Source organism: Heterodontus francisci, chromosome 8, assembly GCF_036365525.1.
Source record: "Heterodontus francisci isolate sHetFra1 chromosome 8, sHetFra1.hap1, whole genome shotgun sequence".
NCBI classification, from domain to species: Eukaryota; Metazoa; Chordata; class Chondrichthyes; order Heterodontiformes; family Heterodontidae; genus Heterodontus; species Heterodontus francisci.
The window spans coordinates 77,327,680-77,347,077 of NC_090378.1; the positions used below are offsets into that span (position 1 = coordinate 77,327,680).

At 38.7% G+C, this 19,398-nt stretch overlaps 1 protein-coding gene across 6 annotated transcripts in view; it reads left to right on the forward strand.

The window, feature by feature from the left end:
• tprb (translocated promoter region b, nuclear basket protein) overlaps positions 1-19,398 on the forward strand; it is a 143,769-nt gene that overhangs the window by 4,787 nt on the left and 119,584 nt on the right. For 5 of the 6 annotated variants that reach the window (XM_068037407.1, XM_068037409.1, XM_068037408.1 and 2 more), the window contains exons 3-16: positions 8-81; positions 1,711-1,807; positions 3,492-3,595; positions 5,324-5,488; positions 6,419-6,511; positions 7,190-7,270; positions 12,786-12,873; positions 12,980-13,120; positions 13,207-13,301; positions 14,133-14,330; positions 14,921-15,028; positions 15,487-15,713; positions 16,617-16,780; positions 17,665-17,816. In XM_068037407.1, the coding sequence (XP_067893508.1) occupies positions 8-81; positions 1,711-1,807; positions 3,492-3,595; positions 5,324-5,488; positions 6,419-6,511; positions 7,190-7,270; positions 12,786-12,873; positions 12,980-13,120; positions 13,207-13,301; positions 14,133-14,330; positions 14,921-15,028; positions 15,487-15,713; positions 16,617-16,780; positions 17,665-17,816 (1,787 nt within the window). The remainder of the gene's footprint in view (positions 1-7; positions 82-1,710; positions 1,808-3,491; positions 3,596-5,323; positions 5,489-6,418; positions 6,512-7,189; positions 7,271-12,785; positions 12,874-12,979; positions 13,121-13,206; positions 13,302-14,132; positions 14,331-14,920; positions 15,029-15,486; positions 15,714-16,616; positions 16,781-17,664; positions 17,817-19,398) is intronic. The other variant, XM_068037410.1, reaches the window with a different exon arrangement.

Here is a 19,398-nt window from a genome sequence, read left to right on the forward strand (position 1 = left end):
TTTGTAGATGAGGAATTGAAAGAAACTAAGGAGAAAAATGACGAGCTAGGATCTGCTAAGGAAAAACTGATCAGTGTAGAGGTATGTGATGTGCACAAGAACAATCTCTTCTCCCTTTTTTCTGGAATTTGCCTTTTAACTCACTCTTGATGCTTATGCTTGTCAAATTACAAGCACCAAGAACAGATGCAGTGTGATGTTAGCATCAGGAAAATTGAAGTGAAGGTAGTTTGAAAAATCATTTCCTTTACAGAAATTTGTAGAAACTCGTTCTAAATTATGACAACAAGGTCTTCGCAGGCTATTGCTATGAGTGGCTTCAATTTTGAAACAATCTGATCCTGCACACCTTCCCATATTTTTAGCCCTTGGAAAATTGGGGCTTTCCAGCTTTGACTGCAGTTGGTTTTGTTAAAAACAATTTGTATAATAGAAAGCAATGGTGAATTGCTGAATTGTCCCTCTTCAATGTATGTCCTGCTATCGATTTCCCTGCACTGGCTCCTGTTTTTGTGTGATAATCCTACAGCACCCTCTAAAATGCGTAGTCTGTTGGATATGAGTCATAAACTAGGAAGGTCAAATGTTTGACTTATTCTGCATTGACTGATCTCAATGGAAATGAGAGGCATTACGATCAGTCGTGTTATTCTTTGACTTAAGGAATGGTAAAGCAAGTCCAAGCTCTACTGCTGATGATCACTTGCTGGATTAGATGCATGAGAATCAGAGTAGCTTCAATTTTGATAGACTCATGGAGTAATAGCCTGTAACACTTGCTCTCTTGTCTCAGATATAAAGACTGTGTGCTATCAGTACTTGTGGGAACCATATTCCAGCATTAGTCGCTACCTTGAGAGGAGAACATATTGTTGGAGGAGCATGAGGGACTTTTCTTTAACTAGTGTCTGTGTTGGAAAAGCTGTGTGCTGTAAAAATCATGGAAATTGAAATTGATATATTTTATCATAGAATGGTTACAGCACAGAAGGAGACCATCGGCCTGTTGTCCGTGCTGGCTCTCTGCGAGAGCCAACTTAGCTAGTCCCACGCCTTTGCTCTTTCCTGTAGCCCTGCAAATTTTCTCTCTCCAGATAATTATCCAATTCCCTTTTCAAAGCCACGATTAACTCTCGCAGGCAGAGCATTCCGGGTCTTAACCCATGCTGCGTGAAAAAGTGGCTGAAGGGCTGGCATGGGACAGAGGTTCTTTTTCACGGGTTACTGGCACCAGTTCTGGGACAGGAAGGAGCTATACCGATAGAACAGACTCCACCTGAACTGGGACAGGACCTGTCTCCTTGCAAAAAGGGTAAATAGGGAGGTGGCAAAGGCTTTAAGCTGGGGGTAGAGATCTACAAGAAACATAAGCTGCCTAACTGTACACCAAACAGAAAAGAGCATAGGAAAGAATAAAGTAAGGGAGGCCATTGATGGCAAGGGAGTAAATCGAGTTATAGAACAGCTGTCTTAAAGTTGGTTAAACATAAAGTGAGAGGAAATTCTAGCTTAACTCATTATGCGTTGCTGAACGGATATTAACAGTGTTGGTAATAAAACAGGGGAGCTGGAGGCAATTGTGTTGGGAGGACCCAGACATGGCTATAGAAAATTCAAGACTGGGAATTAAACTTTGCAGGGTATCATCTATTTAGAAAAGATATAGAGGGGAAAAAGAAATGCTGATTAACTTGTTAAATTTTAAAACAGAACCAACTTTCACGCACTAAAGATGAGCTGGATAATGAAAAACGGGAACTGGTGAGAACGCTTGAACGTAGATCACAGGAAGTGGAACATTTGAATGGTACGTTAAGTAACTGGTTTAACTTTTTGACAAATTACAACTAATTTTGGAAAGATCTGGAATATACGTTTCAAATCATTTGAGAAGTTTTAATGTATCAGTAATAACAAATGTTGGTGAAAAACCTAAATCGTTAAGCTTGTAAATGCATTTATGTACTTAAAAATGAATTTTAAAGATTTTTTTTCTGACCTGAAACTTATGTTCCTATTTCCTCTTCAAAGCTAGAATCCTCTTCACAGGGAGTCAGAAAACGGGAGTTGTATATATAATAGCACCTTCAGTACAACTCTTCCAGAGACCATTTTCCCAGTGTGTGTATAGGAAAATCTGGATATGTGAAATGAAATTGGACTGCTAACAAGCAGTGTAAAGTTTGAACAAATTGCATAATCAAAGCAAAAGGTCAAACTCAGCTGATTTTAGGGTGCAAGAAATATAAACTGCACCACAGAGCAAGCTAACTTGTTAGCAATGCTCAGACAACTTGGCTTGCTGGCGATGCAGAGGTTATAACAGAGAGATCTTCAGTGAGGTTATTGGAACCCAATCCTGTCTCCTCTGACATCTGATACTTCCCAGCAGTTATCATGGAATAGTGATCAAGTGTAGAATTGGTGGATGAGTTTTTTTATTCCCACATTTTCCCCCACTCCGTGTGAGGTGGTAATTGTTGCAACCTTGGACTGTCTGGTTTGCATAATTTGTTGCACCTGATAGTGTTTTTTTGTCAGTGGTCAACTTCAACAAGAAATAATTCATTTACATTTTGTTGGTTTTAATTGTGAATTGTGAAGCTACATAATATGGGGGAATGTTTTTGAATAGCCAATATATAATAGATGAAATTAGTAATCAAAAGAATAGTTTCTTGAACTGAAGTGTCCACTTGATTTATTATCAAAGTTAGGGATGCTAATTTTGCGATATTACACTTAAAGGGTCACAGATGATCTGGTATAATTGTTTTTTAATGAAATGAATGCATATATCAATGTTGGGTACCCTGTATCAATGTTGGGTAAACCGTATCCAAGTTCCTCTATTTTACACCAATACTGTAGCTTATTAAAGCATCCTAATTGCATCAGTATAAATGTTTCCATTTTATTAATTCAACTATTCTTGGGTGATATTGTGACATTAAAATTGGCAATGTTCAATTGTGGACAGTTTTATATTTGTCCACATCTATTCTGAGCAGTCAGGTTGAGACTTCCCAAATCTTACTTTATCTGGGATGTTAGCAGTGACCTTGTTCTGGACTGATGCTCAGATCTGAGAATTGAAAGAATAACGTCCTAATCTATTATGCCACCCAGTACCCAAAGATCAGTTCTGAATTATGAAATATATGCTGATCCAATTGTTAAAATAATTCAGCATTTTTAAACCATTCATTAAAATATTGCAAATTTTGATTTTAAAACAATTACATTAATGCAGGCTTGAATCTGGAAAAGCTGATCTGATTCCAATTGAATGTTCACGTCAATAGTCCCGCTTCTCTTGTTTTCTACCTAGTGACTGATAGAAAAAATTCAGTCATGTCTTGTCATTTCAGTTGAAATGAAGGGAAGTAGGACCTAGTTGGAGATATGGATGCTCTTGTATAACTAAAAATATTTTGTATAAGAGGAAGAAAAATCTTGTAACCTGTGGTTTTAAATATTTGTCACTACAGAGGATTTGAAATGTCTAAATGATAAACTTGTAGAAGCAAATTCAACAAAGATAGATCTTCAGTTAAAACTTGATGAACTTCAAGTATCAGAAGTCTCTATTAAGGTGAGTGCCTTTCTACAATTGCTGAGTCTGTCAGTAACTGTTAGTTGTAACCTCATGTTTAGCCTTCAAGTTAACTTTTAACTTGGACAGTCAGTTTATGGATTTTTACAAATGATTTTTGAAGTTAGAAGATATAAAATCTCACATTTTGTGTGTCACTGCCTTGCATGATTGTGCATCCTGACTGCATTGCATCTGCAGAGGAATTGTATCTCTGTTAGGTTGTCTGTACTGAGCATTGGTGGATTGGAAGGCCAAGGCAGCTTGTTTGATCCTGAATTTTGGGGGTGGTGAGGAATACCGGCAGACTTTAGGTTTGGCCCCTCATGGCCAGTAGGTGTGTTGCTGTGCTGAGAGGCTAATTCATATCACGAATAGACAAGAATTGGCTGCCGACTGCCTGATATTTTTTCTTGCAAGTTAAAGCAGATGCTCTTCTGGCTGAACAGTCAGCTGGTATGGAGATGTTTCTGCATTCCCATGCAACGTTCAGCTTTTTTTTTGTGCTGTCCTCCAAAAAGATTGTCCACAGGATGGCAATACATGTGCCAAAGGTTGTTTGAAAGTGCAAGTCAAGTTCTAGGGGGTTATCTAGGGGAAAAATATTGAAGTGTTCTGGAGATGTTGCTTCACTTGGCGATAGTGGCATTGATTCTGTTGGACAGGGTGAAATTTGGCAGCTGATTAATGGAGGAACGTAATTTGGCCCCCGGACTTGCCTGATTTGGTAATTTTGTTTAAATTGGAGTTCCTGATGAGGTGAGAGGAGAGAAACTGTAATTTTAAGTTTATTAATTGATAGCAGTTTCATTCACTGAAACTTGGTTTAGTAGATACATAAAGATAGTTGGATACTGCTACATTACCTTTTTTTAAAGGTATCAGAAGTACCAATGTATTGAAGCTATTGAGAAAGTGAGCACTTCATGTTGGTGTTGCACAATTTTAACAAAAAAGAATGATCAGTGACACAACTGGGCGGCACAGTGGTTAGCACCGCAGCCTCACAGCTCCAGCGACCCGGGTTCAGTTCTGGGTACTACCTGTGCGGAGTTTGCAAGTTCTCCCTGGGTTTCTGCCGGGTGCTCCGGTTTCCTGCCACAGCCAAAGACTTGCAGGTTGATGGGTAAATTGGCCATTGTAAATTTCCCCTTGTGTAGGTAGGTGGTAGGAGAATGGTGGGGTTGTGGTAGGGAATATGGGATTAATGTAGGATTAGTATAAATGGGTGGTTGTTGGTCGGCACAGACTCAGTGGGCCAAAGGGCCTGTTTCATTGCTGTATCTCTCTATGACTCTATAACCAACAAACAGGAGACCCTGCGCAACCATGTAGAATAGTCCTGTTACTCACAACAACTAAGCAAATAATGTTTAGGCTGCGTCAAGTCTCCTGTGAAATGACTGTGACTCCTTATTTATGAATAAGAAACATCATGATTTTGGATCTGTCCCAAGATGTGCCTGTTTTACTGAAAACTTATTTACCCTGTTAGTACAAAATTTTATTAGGTTTGATCTGAAATCCTACTATCTTTGCAGGTTTAGTTGGGCTTGGCAAACGCATTGATATCAAGATATCTTTATATTTAATCATATTGTCCAAACTATCAAACCTTTGTTACGCAGTTTTATTGGAAAATCTCAATACTTCGTACATTTCAGCAATCACTTGCAATGTATTTGCAGATGTACTGAATAAGTAGTTGCTAAACTGATTTCCTTGCAGTATCGTGAAAAACGCCTTGAACAGGAAAAAGAATTACTGATGAATCAGAACAGTTGGTTGAATACAGAATTAAAAACAAAGACTGACGAACTATTGGAACTTCGTCGTGAAAAGAGCAATGAAATTCTTGAACTCCGATGCAATCTGGAGAACAAAAAAGATGAGGTAATGTTTTGCCCTGGTATTTTTCATAACCTCTTTGATGTTCTCGGGGTCTCCCAAAGTGATCATCCATCTTTTTAAAAAGCAGTCAATTATTATGGCAAAGGAAGCTGCCAATAAGGGTACATCAAAGTCCCTTAAGTTTCAGTGAGATGAATGGCCATTTAATCTGTTTTGATGGTGTAGGTTGGGGGGATGAATGTTTGCAGGACATACTGTGAACTCATACTCTTTTTTTTGGGAAAAAGTGCCATGGGATCTTACGTCCACCTTGGTTTAAGACTTGGCTGAAAAGAAGAGAACTCCAACAATATACACACTTGAGATTGTGCTTAACTGTTGGAGTGGAGCTTAACCTATGACCTTCTGACTCGAGGCAAAAGTGCTACCAACTGAGCTAAACTGATTTTTCAGTACTGTGCTACTTTTTTTCTAGATAATGTTCACTTTACAAATGCAATCTTTTGAATTTTATTCCCGTTTCAGCTGTGGCTCAGATGGTAACACTCTCACCACTGAGTCACAAGGTTCCCAGTTTAAGTCCCACTTCAGGGCTTGAGTACAAAAATCAAGGCTGCCAATCCAGCACAGTAGCATTGGGTAGATGTAAAAAATCCCATGTTACCATTTCGAGGAAGAGCAGAGGAGTCATCCCTGGTGTTCTGGCCAATATTTATTTGTCAATCAACATCACAGAAAACAGAATATCTGGTCATTATCATGCTGATGTTAGTGGAAGTTTGTGCGCTTACTGGTTGTCGTGTTTCCTGCGTTACACCAGCGACTAGACTTCAAAAGTACTGAATTGGCTGTAAAGCGCTTTGAGATGTCTGGTGGTCGTGAAAGGCGCGATATAAATGCAAATCTTTTTTTTTCTTTTTCCATGATTCTGAACAGCTCTGGAGCATTAATTCTGATGGTTGTCTTCTACAGGTGTGCAACATGGAAGAGCAGATCCAGACTTTAAAAGCAGCTAAGGAAAATTTTGAGAAACAGGTTGAGGAATTAATGAGTAAATTGAAAGAGGTTAGTTTATTCCCCATTCTAGAATTAGCATATCAGGGAGTATTTTAAAATGGGGCATGTTGCCCAAGTTCATTTCGTATCCGAAAGCATTTTGGAGAGAAAAACAGTTAACATTTCAGGTTTGTGTGATGAAAGGTCACAAAGACCTGAAATGTTAACTCTGTTTTTCTCTCCACAGATGCTGCCTGATCTGAGTATTTCCAGCATTTTCTGTTTTTGTTCCAATTCCGATGTTCATGCTCAAGTACACTTTTTAAAATCATATTTCTCAATTTATAAAAGAATTAAAATAACAGCCATTCAAATGCACCAAACTGCTTCCCAGGCAAGTAATTCTACCAGTGATGCCCAAATGTGTTGTAATATTAGTTTTTTTTTTAAGCACTCAGCATACCAAATAATCCACTGCAATAGTTTGTGGAACTCGGCAGCATGATTCAGAATTTGAACCACTTCTGTGTTAGGTGCCTAGTATTTTGAGATCAAATTTGTAAATGCCTTGTATTTTCTGAGAATTTGTAAATCTTAGCATGTAGAGCTTATAGAAAAGCTGCTTGGTGAGCCATTTTATGTTGTTGCATCGAAACAATTTTAAGCATATGTAGTTTTTAAACTCCTTAAATTGTCATTTATTCTGTTGTGTATGTATACATTGGTTGGCATACTTGTTTTTCCTAGTCTAAGGAGCAGTCAGCAACCATGGAGGAAAGGTTCCGCAATGAACTGAATGCACATGTGAAGTTATCAAACTTGTACAAGGTAAAATTTTTGTTTTTGAGCAAAAAAAACTGAGCTGTACAATCATTTTAAATGCTTTTGAAATTAATGTATAGTTAAAATAATTTGCAGTCTACAACAACTCATTTGTATAGTGACTTCAATCTAAAATATTGAGATTCTTGATAGGTGTAGTTTTAAAAGGGAAATAAATTGATGTATTATATCATCCTTGATAAATGATTTAGTGGCTAAATAATGCCAACTAATGCCTTCTAAATATTTCAGTAATTCTTTATGTATAAGCTTTATGATTTCACAGGTCATGTTTATTAAATTCTATATTCTTGCATTACCTTTTTGGCTTTAGTACAGCAAGGTACTAGATAAATGCAGCATCGAAATTATCACAAAATTGTGTTGACATTTATGCAACAATCGTGATGAACAGTGAGAACTTCAAGACAGATCAAAGTTGTACATCTCTGGATTTTTCCAACCACTGTCAATCAGAATTATTTGTCTTTGACCATAATTCAACATAATAAATGTTTCCTTTATTGATGCATTCCACTTTAGAACTGTGAGGTATTAGCCAGTATCTCTAGTACATGGAAAATAACATTACTGTTGATCAATTGCTCAAACTTTCTGCAATGCTGTAATTTGAAATTTTTGCGTGAATGTGGCCTGCTCTGTCTGCTCGTGTATTGCATGTAAATACCCTTGATTGGTCTAGGATAATGCCGATGACTTTCGGTATCCTGCAAGTATTTTAATTGGCTTGGTTTGAAAATGCATGATTGCTGTTCATGTTTCTTAGGGCAAATAATGTCCCCGATGCATTTTATTCACTTATTTAAAAAAAAAACTTTTTGTTGGACCTGTATGCTGAAAGAGTTTGAAGAGCTAAAAACTTTATGCACAATGTGGGAAATACTCCATGTTTTCATTTCTCGAGGTTTTCATGGAAATTATTTTAATGGTTTTTGTGAGGAGCAGGAGTAGGCCATTCAGCCCTTCGAGCCCACTTTGCTATTCAATGAGATCATGTCTGATCTTCTACTTCACCATTTTCCTGCACTACCCCTGTAACCCTTGATGTTTTTTATATGTAGATATCTATCAATCCCAGTCTTGAACATATTGAATGACTGAACCTCCACAGCCCTCTGAGGCAGAGAATTCCAAAGATTCACCATCCTCTGAGTGAAATTCCTCATCATCTCAGTCCTAAATGGGATGCCCCTTATTCTGTGACTCTGTCTCTTGGTTCTGGACTCCCCAGCCAGGGGAAACATCTTCCTGCATCTACCCTGTCGAGCCCTGTAAGAATGTTGTATGTTTGAATGAGATTACTTCTCATTCTTCCAGACTCCAGTGAATAAAGGACCGGTCTATTTAATCTTTCCTCATAGGACCATCCCTCCATCCCAGGAATTAGTTTGGTGACCCTTTGTTGCACTCCCTCTATGGCAAGTATATCTTTCCTTAGATAAGGAGACCAAAACTGCACATGCCACTCAGATGCAGTCTCTCCGAGGCTCTTTATAATTGCAGTAAGACATCTTTGCTCTAATAAGCAATCCTCTTGCAATGAAGGCTAACATACTATTTGCTTTCTTAATTGCTTGTTGTACCCCCATGTTAGCTTTCAGTGACTCATGAATGAGGACACCAAGTCCCTTTTGAAATTCAACATTTCCCAGCCTCTTACCATTTTAAGTTTTTCCTTTCAAAGTGGATAACCTCACAATTCTCCACGTTGTATTCCGCCAGATTTTTGCCCACTCATTTAGCGCCTCCAAATCCCCTTGAAGCGTCTTTGCGTTTTCCTCACCACTCACTTCCACTTGTATCATCTGCAAACCTGGAAACATTACATTTAAACCCCACATCCAAATCATTGATATAGATTGTGAGTAGCTGGGGCCCAAGCACTGATTCTTGTGGTATCCCACTAGTCTCAGCCTGCCAATCCGAAAGTGACCCATTTATTCCTACTCTGTTTTCTGTCCGTTTACCAGTTCTCAATCCATGCCGGTATATTTTCAGACTCTCCCCACCCCTCAATCCCATGTACTCTAATTTTGTTTACTAACCTCTCGTGTGGGACCTTTATCAAAAGCTTTCTGAAAATCCAAATAATCCACATCCACTGGTTCCCCCTTATCCTTTTTTTTCCCCATTATTCATTCATGGGATGTGGGTGTTGCTGGCTAGGCCAGCATTTATTACCCATCCCTCAAGTTAGTTACATCCTCAAAAAAACTCCCAACAGGTTTGTTAAATATAATTTTCTTCATAAATTCATGTTGACTGCTGAATTCGACCATTATCTTCTAAGTGTTCTGTTATCACATCCTTTATTACAGATTCTAGAATTTTCTCTACAACTGATAGGCTAAGAGGTCTGTAGTTTCCTGTTATATCTCTCCTCCTTCCTTAAATAGTGGGGTTACAATTGTCACCTTCCAATCTGCAGGAGCCATTCCAGAGTCTATAGAAGTTTGAAAGATGACCACCAATGCATCTACTATCTCTACAGCCACTTCTTTCAACACTGGGATGTAGGTCAGCAGATCCAGGGGATTTATCTACTTTAAGTCCCATTAATTTCTCATACTTTTTTATCGAATGATATCTTGCAGTTCCTCGTTTACACTAGGCCTTTGATTCTCCATTATTTCTGGGAAGTTTTTAGTATTTTCCTCCGTGAAGACAGACATGTAGTGTTTGTTTAGTTTCTCTGCCATTTCCTTATTTCCCACTATAAATTCCCCTAACTCCACCTGTAATGGACCCACATTTGATTTTGCTAATCTTTTCCTTTTTACATACCTATAGCTGCTTTTACAGTCCATTTTTATGTTTCTTGCTAGTTTACTCTATCATTCTATTTTCCCTTTCTTAATCTTTTTCTTGGTCCATTGCAGAATTCTGAAATGTTCCCAATCCTCAAACTAACCATTTTTTGGGGGAACTTTATAAGCCTCTTTGCTCTAATACAATACTTGATTTCTTTCGTTAGCCACGGTTGAAACACTTTCTTTGCTAGGTTTTTTGTAAACTACGTATTAGTTCTTTAAATGTTAGCCCGTTGCCTGTATATTGTTGTTCCTGTTAACGTAGTTTCCCAATCCGCCATAGCCAATTTGCCCTTCATACCTTCACAGTTTTCTTTGCTTAGATTTAAGACCCTAGTTTCTGAAGGAACTACATTATTTTCAAACTTAATGTAGAATTCTATCACTCTTTCCTAAAGGCTCCTTTACAACAAGATTATTAATCAGCCCTTTTTCATTGCACAATACTAGATCTAAAATAGCCCGTTCCCTAGTTGGTTCCTCAACGTACTGCACTAGAAAACCATGTTGCATACATTCCAAGAATTCGTCTTCCACAACATTAGTACTAATAAAGTTTACCCAGTCTATATGTAGATTGAAATCCCCCATGATTACTTTTGTCACATGCACCTTTAATTTCCTGATATATACTGTGATTTACATTACCACTGCTGTTTGGTGGCCTACAAACAACTCCGACCAATGTTTTCTGCCCCTAGCTGTTCCTTATTTCCACCCAAACTGATTCTACATCTTTAACCTTTAGAACTGAGGTCATCTGTCACTGCAGTACTAATGCCCTCTTTAATTAACAGAGCTACCCCACCACCTTTTCCCAGCTTCATGTCCTTCTTGAATGTCACGTACCCTTGGATATTCAGCTTTGGTTTCCCTGTAGCCACATCTCTGTAATGGCTATCGGGTCATACATATGAATTTCTATTTGAGCTGACAATTCATCTGTTTTATTGTGAATGCTGTGGGCACTCAGATACAGAGCCCTTAATTCAGTTTTTACTGGTTTTTGTAAACTCTGGTCCTATCTGCTGGCACACAAGTTTTTTTTTAAACCTGAAAAAGGTGTGCTAAGGATTTTAGTGAACTGTTTTGGATTTTACAGTCAGCAGTAAAGCGATGGAGCTTGCCGCTTAGCTCGAAGAAAGCTGCCCACAAAGATCCAACGATCTCTGTGGCATGGATTTCACCCTTCTGATAATTCCTGTCAGCTGTAGAGGATCACTAATGTCCAGCAATAGTGATGTAAAGCAGGCTGAGCAGCCAATTGCATGGGAAAATTCTCAGTAAACCAGGAAGTAAAAAAAGCATTCATCTTTTAATCACTTTTTTGCAGATAGAAATAAAGATTGGGTCAAATACACAGGAATAATGTAGAAGCTGAAACTTAAAAAAAAAATGTTAAAATCTATGAATTTTATTTCATGCTGTGGATAAATTTGATATCCCACAAATCTAAAGTTAGTTTTTCAAAATCAAAGGTTGGTAAGTAATCATGACTTAGTTCATCGCTTACATCTCGTTCAACAAGTTGTAACTTTTTCAAGGGTTTTAACTGCAAGACTAATGACATAACAAGTGGTAGTTTTCATCAATTCATGATTTCTAAAAATTTTCATCTGCAAAGAGTTCAACAGTGCACCCTGTGGAGGAATGTAGAATCACTGACAGCAACTTATAGATTTCCACTGCGCATGTGCAGATGCCAGACGATGTCATCAGTTTCATAGTTGTAAAGATGGCGAATGCTGATGACCCAAATTTTGTGGTTATGAAGCTGAAACTAACAACTTGCTTCAGTTTCCGCACTGACTTAGTAACTACCCTCAAGCCATTTTTGTCCTAAATATTTTTAAACAAATCAGTTTATGCACTATTTACTTTTTAAAACAAGGAAAGCAGTCATTTCCTACTGGGATCAATTATTGGTTCATTGCTGTTACTAGGGGAGGTTTGCATGTTGAGCTGGACCTGAAACTTGGAGTAAAAACAAGAAATGCTGGAACCGCTCAGCAGGTCTGGCAGCATCTGTGGAAAGAGAAGCAGAGTTAACGTTTCGGGTCAGCGACCCTTCATCGGATGCTGCCAGACCTGCTGAGTGGTTCCAGCATTTCTTGTTTTTATTTCAGATTTCCAGCATCCGCAGTATTTTGCTTTTATTTTACTGAAACTTGGAATACCTGACAATCTGCAACCTGGCTTCACTAACAGTTAATGTGCAATTGCCCTCTAGACCGCTTTACTTGGGGTGTTCTTGCGCAGTGGCTGATGGACAATGTAAAGTTTGATCTTTTCCCTGCTTTCCTCATCTCTGCCCCCCCACTTTGTCTTTGCAAGACGTAGAAAATGGTTGCTGTTTCTCCCATTCCTGAGTAAGGACGCACTTGCCTGGTCTAACTGATGGAAGGCTTAAAATGAGGCAGGATGGTAGTGTTTTTGTACTTCCTATAACAATTCGTAACTGAAGTTGATGATTCAGCTTGTAGATTACTTCGGGCATTGCTTCCCCTCCTTCCCGCCCCCCTCGCAACCACTCTGAAGTAGTGTATTGATTAGGTATTTCCACACATTCATTATAATGTGTTTGCGTTGTGTGCTTATATTTTTTTAAATACAAGTAGATTAGATATTAAAATAATGAAGCATATAGTGAATTTGTGTAATATGTAAAACAATGCTTTGATTCATTGCAGGGTTCTGCAGAAGACTCTGAAACAAAGGCTACTGAACTCGCCAGAGCAGTTGAGGAGCTTCATAGTCTACTGAAACAAGCAAATGAAGGTAAGATTACTTCATCAAAAGTTGTATTGTATTGCATGTAGTATACATTTTTAGCTGTAAATTACTTTTAAAATGAAAAATTTGTTGCAATTATTGTTTGTTTCAGCCCATAAAGTAACCGAAGATCGACTGGTTGAGGCAGATGTCTCCAAAATCAGAGCAGTTGCTGAGCTGAATGAAAAGATCATCAAACTCGAAAAAGAATTGGAAAATGCTAACCATCTCCTATCAGCTACCAAGCGTAAAGGTGCATATATTAATTTGATGCTGAAGAATTGTTCACTAGCAACATGTTTGCTTTATTTATCTAACTGCATGTGCTTTTTATGTTAGGAGCAGCCACCCTCTCAGAAGAGGAGCTGGCAGCTATGTCACCCACTGCAGCAGCTGTTGCTAAGATCGTAAAGCCTGGAATGAAGCTTACGGAGGTATGATGCTTAGTGTCAGTCGTCCTGTTTATAACAAAGTAACATTCTGTTAGAAGTACGTTTTCATTGAAATCAAATACTCAAAAATGTTTTAAATTTTTTTTCTTGCTGGTTTCCATACGAGTGTGTTGCTTGCAAATTGTATCAATTGTTAACTTTCTTACAAGTTATAACACTTTATTTTCAGAGTAGTGTGTATGTTATAGAACATTAAACTGCAAGCTGTATGTTTGACACTGATTTTCTCCTGACAGTTATAATACTGGGAATAAAAAGTTGAAAGTGTTTTATTAAGAGATGCTCAAATGGCATAGCTTCAGGGAGTTTTCTTAGTGTTGAGTCTGGGATTATTTATTACATGGGGGTGTGAGAGTAGTGGGGGGAGTCCTAACCTACTTTCAGTTGAACAACACTAACATTTTAATACTGAAATGTTTTTTCTTGCATCTCTAGCATATCCTTCGAGCTGCCAACCTGCAAGGGAACTGAACTGAGTCGTTAATATAACTGACCCAGACTTGTCCTTCCTTTGAGCCCCAGTGGTAGTTCCTTTTATTGTTGAGAGTTTGATTAAGACTCTGCTACAGCTTGTGATTGCTACCACTGCAGGAGACTTCCTGGAGCTGCAATAGCCTCCAGCAGACCTTATTATATTGTAGCTATGGCTGCATTAGCTTTTTACTGCTACGAAACGTAATGAAACTGGGTAGATTGTTTTCTTCATGTCTTTACTAAAATTCTGGTGGTCTCGAGAATGGCGATGCACAATATGTACAAATGCAAGTTTGGATGAAGTTGAAATAATCATTTTCTTTTAACCTGCCTTTACAGTTATATAATGGTTATGTGGAAGCCCAAGATCAGTTGCTACTGGCAAAACAGGAAAATAAGAGAGTCAATAAATATTTGGATGAAATTGTGAAAGAAGTGGAGATGAAGGCACCGCTTTTGAAGCGTCAGCGGGAAGAATATGAACGGGTGCAAAAGGCTGTGGCAAATCTCTCTGCTAAACTAGAAGATGCCATGAAGGTAACTTTTTTTTTTAACTTGAACTGTGATCAGCTGCTTGTTTTTAGTCTCTCTTTAATGCCCTTGAGCCAGATTACTGTACCAGACCATTCCTATGGTCTGCAATCTTTGGAGCAATGGGACTGGTTATAACAACTGGCCTTGCTCAGTTTATTTCTTATTGCCAACATAACAGTGACTGCATTTAAAGTAATTCATTCACTGTAAAGCAATTTGAAAGACACTATATAAATATAAGTTCACTAATTGTTTTGCTTAGCAATCCAATTGTTTAAAAAATCCAATCAAGAAATGTTTGACAGAAGTTTCACCGCAATCAATATTGTGCGGTGCACACCTACATTATGCTTTATGTGACTCAAAGAAAGTACCTACAAAAGTTACTTTTGACCATGTTAACAAGCGGTTACTGAAGACTCTGCAGAACCCCTTGACAGCATATAGCAATTTGATTTTGGAAGCCCTTCTCAAAGCATACTACAAAAGATTTGAATTTTTAATATATATTTTACAAATGATGTTTAGTTCATTTTTTCGATAAGGATCACTACATTGTTCACCATATTGGTAAAGCCTTCCTTTCTTTGTAGGAAATTCGCCGATTACAAAAAGGTACTGATGAGGCGAATAAACATTCTTCATTGCTCAGCAGGGAGAACCAGAGATTAAAAATGCAAGTGTCAGACCTCTCTCAGCAGGTAGGTAATTAAAGGTTGCATGTTTTATTTGCATTTAAGAAAAAAGGGCAATGGCTGTTTTTCCCAACTGCTGTTAAAATGGAGGAGAGGGAGTGAAGTATATAACAGTTAAATACACCAGCAAGGTTTCAAGTTTGATTTCATCAGGCTATTCTCAGTTGGGCTATTATCAATAGGTGTGCAATATTGCATAATCATTACATTTGGTTGGCTTTTGCATTCATTCACCTTTACAGAGGAACATTTTCATGCGAATGTTGCATGATTCAGTTCGCTGATGTGCATCTGCAGTGGTGTGCTTATCATTTCCCTCACTTATTTACAAGTATGTGTATTCTCTCGTACAATTTTGCTTCGAATACTCTATTAAAACACATCCAACTCTGCATCATTGAAGTACTAGCACTCCACATCTGACCTCAGAGTGCACTAGCTAAGTCTATTTGTTTGTGATTCAGAATAGAGTTCTTTTGATGGAACTGGAGGATGCACGTGGGAACCATATTTTGCGTGAAGATGAAGTTAGTTCTGCTGACATAAGCAGTTCCTCTGAAGTCATTACACAACACCTAGTAACCTATCGTAACATTGAGGAGTTGCAGCAACAGAATCAACAGTTGCTGGTGGCCATTCGTGAACTTGCTGAAAAACAGGAAGAGGAAGAACGTGAAAAAACTTCCACACGGTAAATACTAAAACCTGATTAATTTGAGATTATTTTGATTTTTAACATATTAACTGCACATCTGATGAACAGTCTTTCACATAAACTAGTCAAGAGTTGGTTTCCTTCTCCTTTCCCTTTTTCCCTGTCCCATAGATGTATATGTACACCTATGTCTGTTCAACCTCCTTTGGGCGAGGAAAATTAATTTCCAAATGCAAGTAATTGAGTCTGCCTGTCATATTCTGAATGATGCATCATTTCACAAAATTAAAGCCATCTTTCTCTGTTTCTGTTAGCAGCTACATTCTCTTCTGGCTTTACCTGACATGGCACAAGGCTGGGAACATTGATCTTGGTGGTGCACACTCTGATTTTCTTGTTAATTGGCTCTGTCTTTAACTCTGCATCCAATTTGGTGCCAAGACACTTAAATTTCACTTTTGCTTATACTTAACTGTTACCTCTACCTCTAGTTAATGCAAACTGTAGCATGTCCATGACTGGTGTTCAAAATGAGTGATTCACAGGGAGCGAATATAAGTGAATCAGTTTCAGAATTCTCCTCTTCAGATTCCTTCATGACATTACTGCAGCCTACCCAGGCCATTTTCTGAGCCTTTAGCTTTTCTGCTGATTTTCTTCAAGGTAATGCTTGCCTGCTCTCTGCTCCTCTACATCACAAAGGAGATGGTTTATGCAATGTAATTTGATTCTGCTCCCTCAAAACTTCCTGCCTTTCTACCTTTTCAAAGTGCTCTTCACACCACCCTCCCAACCCCTACACACACTCACACTCTCGCACTCGCTTCCCCCCCCCCCCCCCTTTGCCCCGTAGCATATTGTATTTAACAATAAAAATTGTTATTGGTTCTGATTTAGGAATCCTTCAACAGAATGACAAAGTCTGTTTTTGAATTCTAGAGTTTCTGAGCTTGAGTTGAATCTTGCGGAAGCTTTGAATGAACTCGAGCGACTTCGTGAAGCGCGGAATCACCAGATGAAACTTGTGGAATCAATTGTGCGGCAACGTGATATGTACCGCATACTACTTGCACAGATGACTGGAGTGACCATTCCAATCCAGGGTAAGGAGTGGCACACCAGACCTAATTTAGTTCAGAGGAATATCTATTATGAATATTAGCCCTCGGAGCGCAATCCTTTAAAGATTGATTTGCCCTTCTATGGAGTAGGTTTGGTTTAACCTGATTCTTGAACACTTGCTACTCTAACCTGTTTCTGAAAGACCCAGTGCATGAATTTTGAAGAAAAATTGACTTGCTGGTCAACCCAATGGCAATTGTACTGTTAAACCTACAAATACTTTTAAAGAGGTAAATTAAGGTAGTCAATGCAGACCTATTTGATTCATAAAATCATTAAAGGAATAAGTATAACTTGTAATTATATGCTGCCTCTGACATAGAAAACCATCCATACCGCTTCACGCGATAAGGAAAAAATTTGGACATAATTAGGTGTAACCAGAGGTGATTTTTTTTTTTTTAAGGAGGGCCTTTAAAGGAGGAGAGGAACCTCCAGGGGTTTAGAGGTAATTCTAGAACATGGGCCCCAGGTAGTTGAAGTTACTGCAGTTTATGATGGGGTCAGGGGATGATGATTGCACTGGGAGCTAATGTCAGTCAGACCGTGAATGATTGGCAAGTAGTATTTTGTGCTGGGTAGGATACAGGCAGTAGAGTACTGGGTGCGGTAGAGCTGGTGGAGGATGGGAGGCCAACCAGAATAAGATTGGAGCAGTTGGCAGTGACAAAGGTCTGGAAAAGATTTTAGCTGAAAATGGACTAATTTAGCAGAAGTGGAAGTAGGCAGTCCTTGTGATAGCTTCTCTTAAAGTGCTACAAATTAGCTAGCTAAAATTATTTTTAAAAAATATTTTTGTAGCTTTCTTAAAAGCTACAAGATATAAAAACATATGCAAGTAATATAAGCATTTGTCATCTTTCAGGTGCTGCAACAGAAGCTGCATCTATAATCTCATCCACTCCAAAACGGTCTCCAGGACAAACAAAACAAATGCCACAAACAGCCTCCACACCAGCTCCAGTTCCTGCAGTGGAATCTACAGAGCTTGTGCAAGCAAAAACAGCACTTAAACAGGTAGGAAACATAAAATGTACTTTACGTTTCACTGTTCGAAAAATATAATTTATCTTCAAAACGGTCTCATAAAAGGTTTTAAATTGCATAAAGTTATGCAACAGCAAAGTGTGTCAATTTCTACAGGAACCGTTTTCTCTGAAACATGCTGATGTTTGGGAGCCCTTGTCATGGCTTTTTTTTTTATGTCTTAAACTGGTACAGTTTTGCGTATGATACATATTTCTTGTACATATTACTTGTATTTTGTTTCATGATTTTGGAATGGAACCGGTTGTCAACATGTACCAATGGGACAAACCTTGTGTAAACATCTAGAATGAGGAAAATCCAATATTAACATTTAAAATTTCACTGTTGCATATCATCGTGCAATTTGAGTTGCCCAATAGATTTTTGAAGAAAATCTTTGACATTGCTTTAATGGAATATGTGTAAATAATTTTAAATAACATTCAGAAGATGCGGCGCAGTGGCTAACACTGCAGCCTCACAGCTCCAGTGACACGGGTTCAGTTCTGGGTACTGCCTGTGTGGAGTTTGCAAGTTCTCCCTGTGACCGCGTGGGTGTCTGCCGGGTGCTCCGGTTTCCCCCCTCAGCCAAAGACGTGCAGGTTGATGGGTAAATTGGCCATTGTAAATTGCCCCGAGTGTAGGTAGGTGGTAGGAGAATGGTGGGGATGTGAGAATGAATATGGGATTAATGTAGGATTGGTATAAATGGGTGGTTGTTGGTCGGCACAGACTCGACTACAGGCCTGTTTCAGTGCTGTATCTCTCTATGACTCTGTGACTCTAGGTATTGTTTTCAGAGATTAGGGGATGGGAGGTAGCGAGGTTGGGGATGGGAGGTAGAGAGAGGTGGGTGGGGGCAGGGTAGAGAGACATATTTGAATAATTCAAGCAGTCATTGTTAGAAGACAAGTCCTCAATGTTACGAACCAAGAAAGGAAACAGTCTTGGAAGTTGATGTGCCTCAAAGGGTTCAGAGGTTGCCTTATGCAGGAAGGGAAACCAATAATGTTTGTTCAAAGAGTGTCACCAGCGCAAGCCAATTACACGAACATACAGCGTGAGACACTTGCTCTAATGTTTGGCATTGCGAGGTTTCAAACATACTTTTTTTGGTAAGTGCTTCATTGCGGACCACAAACCGTTAGAGGTTTACGCCACATCATCTCTGACAAGTGTGCCACCTAGATTAAAGGTTGCTCGTCAAAATCCAAGGGTATGAGTGTGAAGTCAGTCATAAACCAGAGAACAGGATGGTCACATCGGACACATTGAGCCGATTGCCAAATCTGAGGAAAACAGCGGATATTTCATTAGACCTACAAGTTGATAGTATGGATATAGATGAAGGCCACTTAATGTTGCACTTTGAACAGCACAAGTGCAACCAGCTTAGAGAAGAAGCAGCCAAAAATCCACTGTTGAAGGCATTGTGGTGAGTTAATGTTGATCATTGGGCTGATAGGATACAGGAGGTTCAAGACAACTCAAGATCCTTTTGGCAATATAGGGACGAGTTAGGTGTCTCGAAGTAATATTTAAAGGAAGGCAGATGCTGATTCCTGAATCT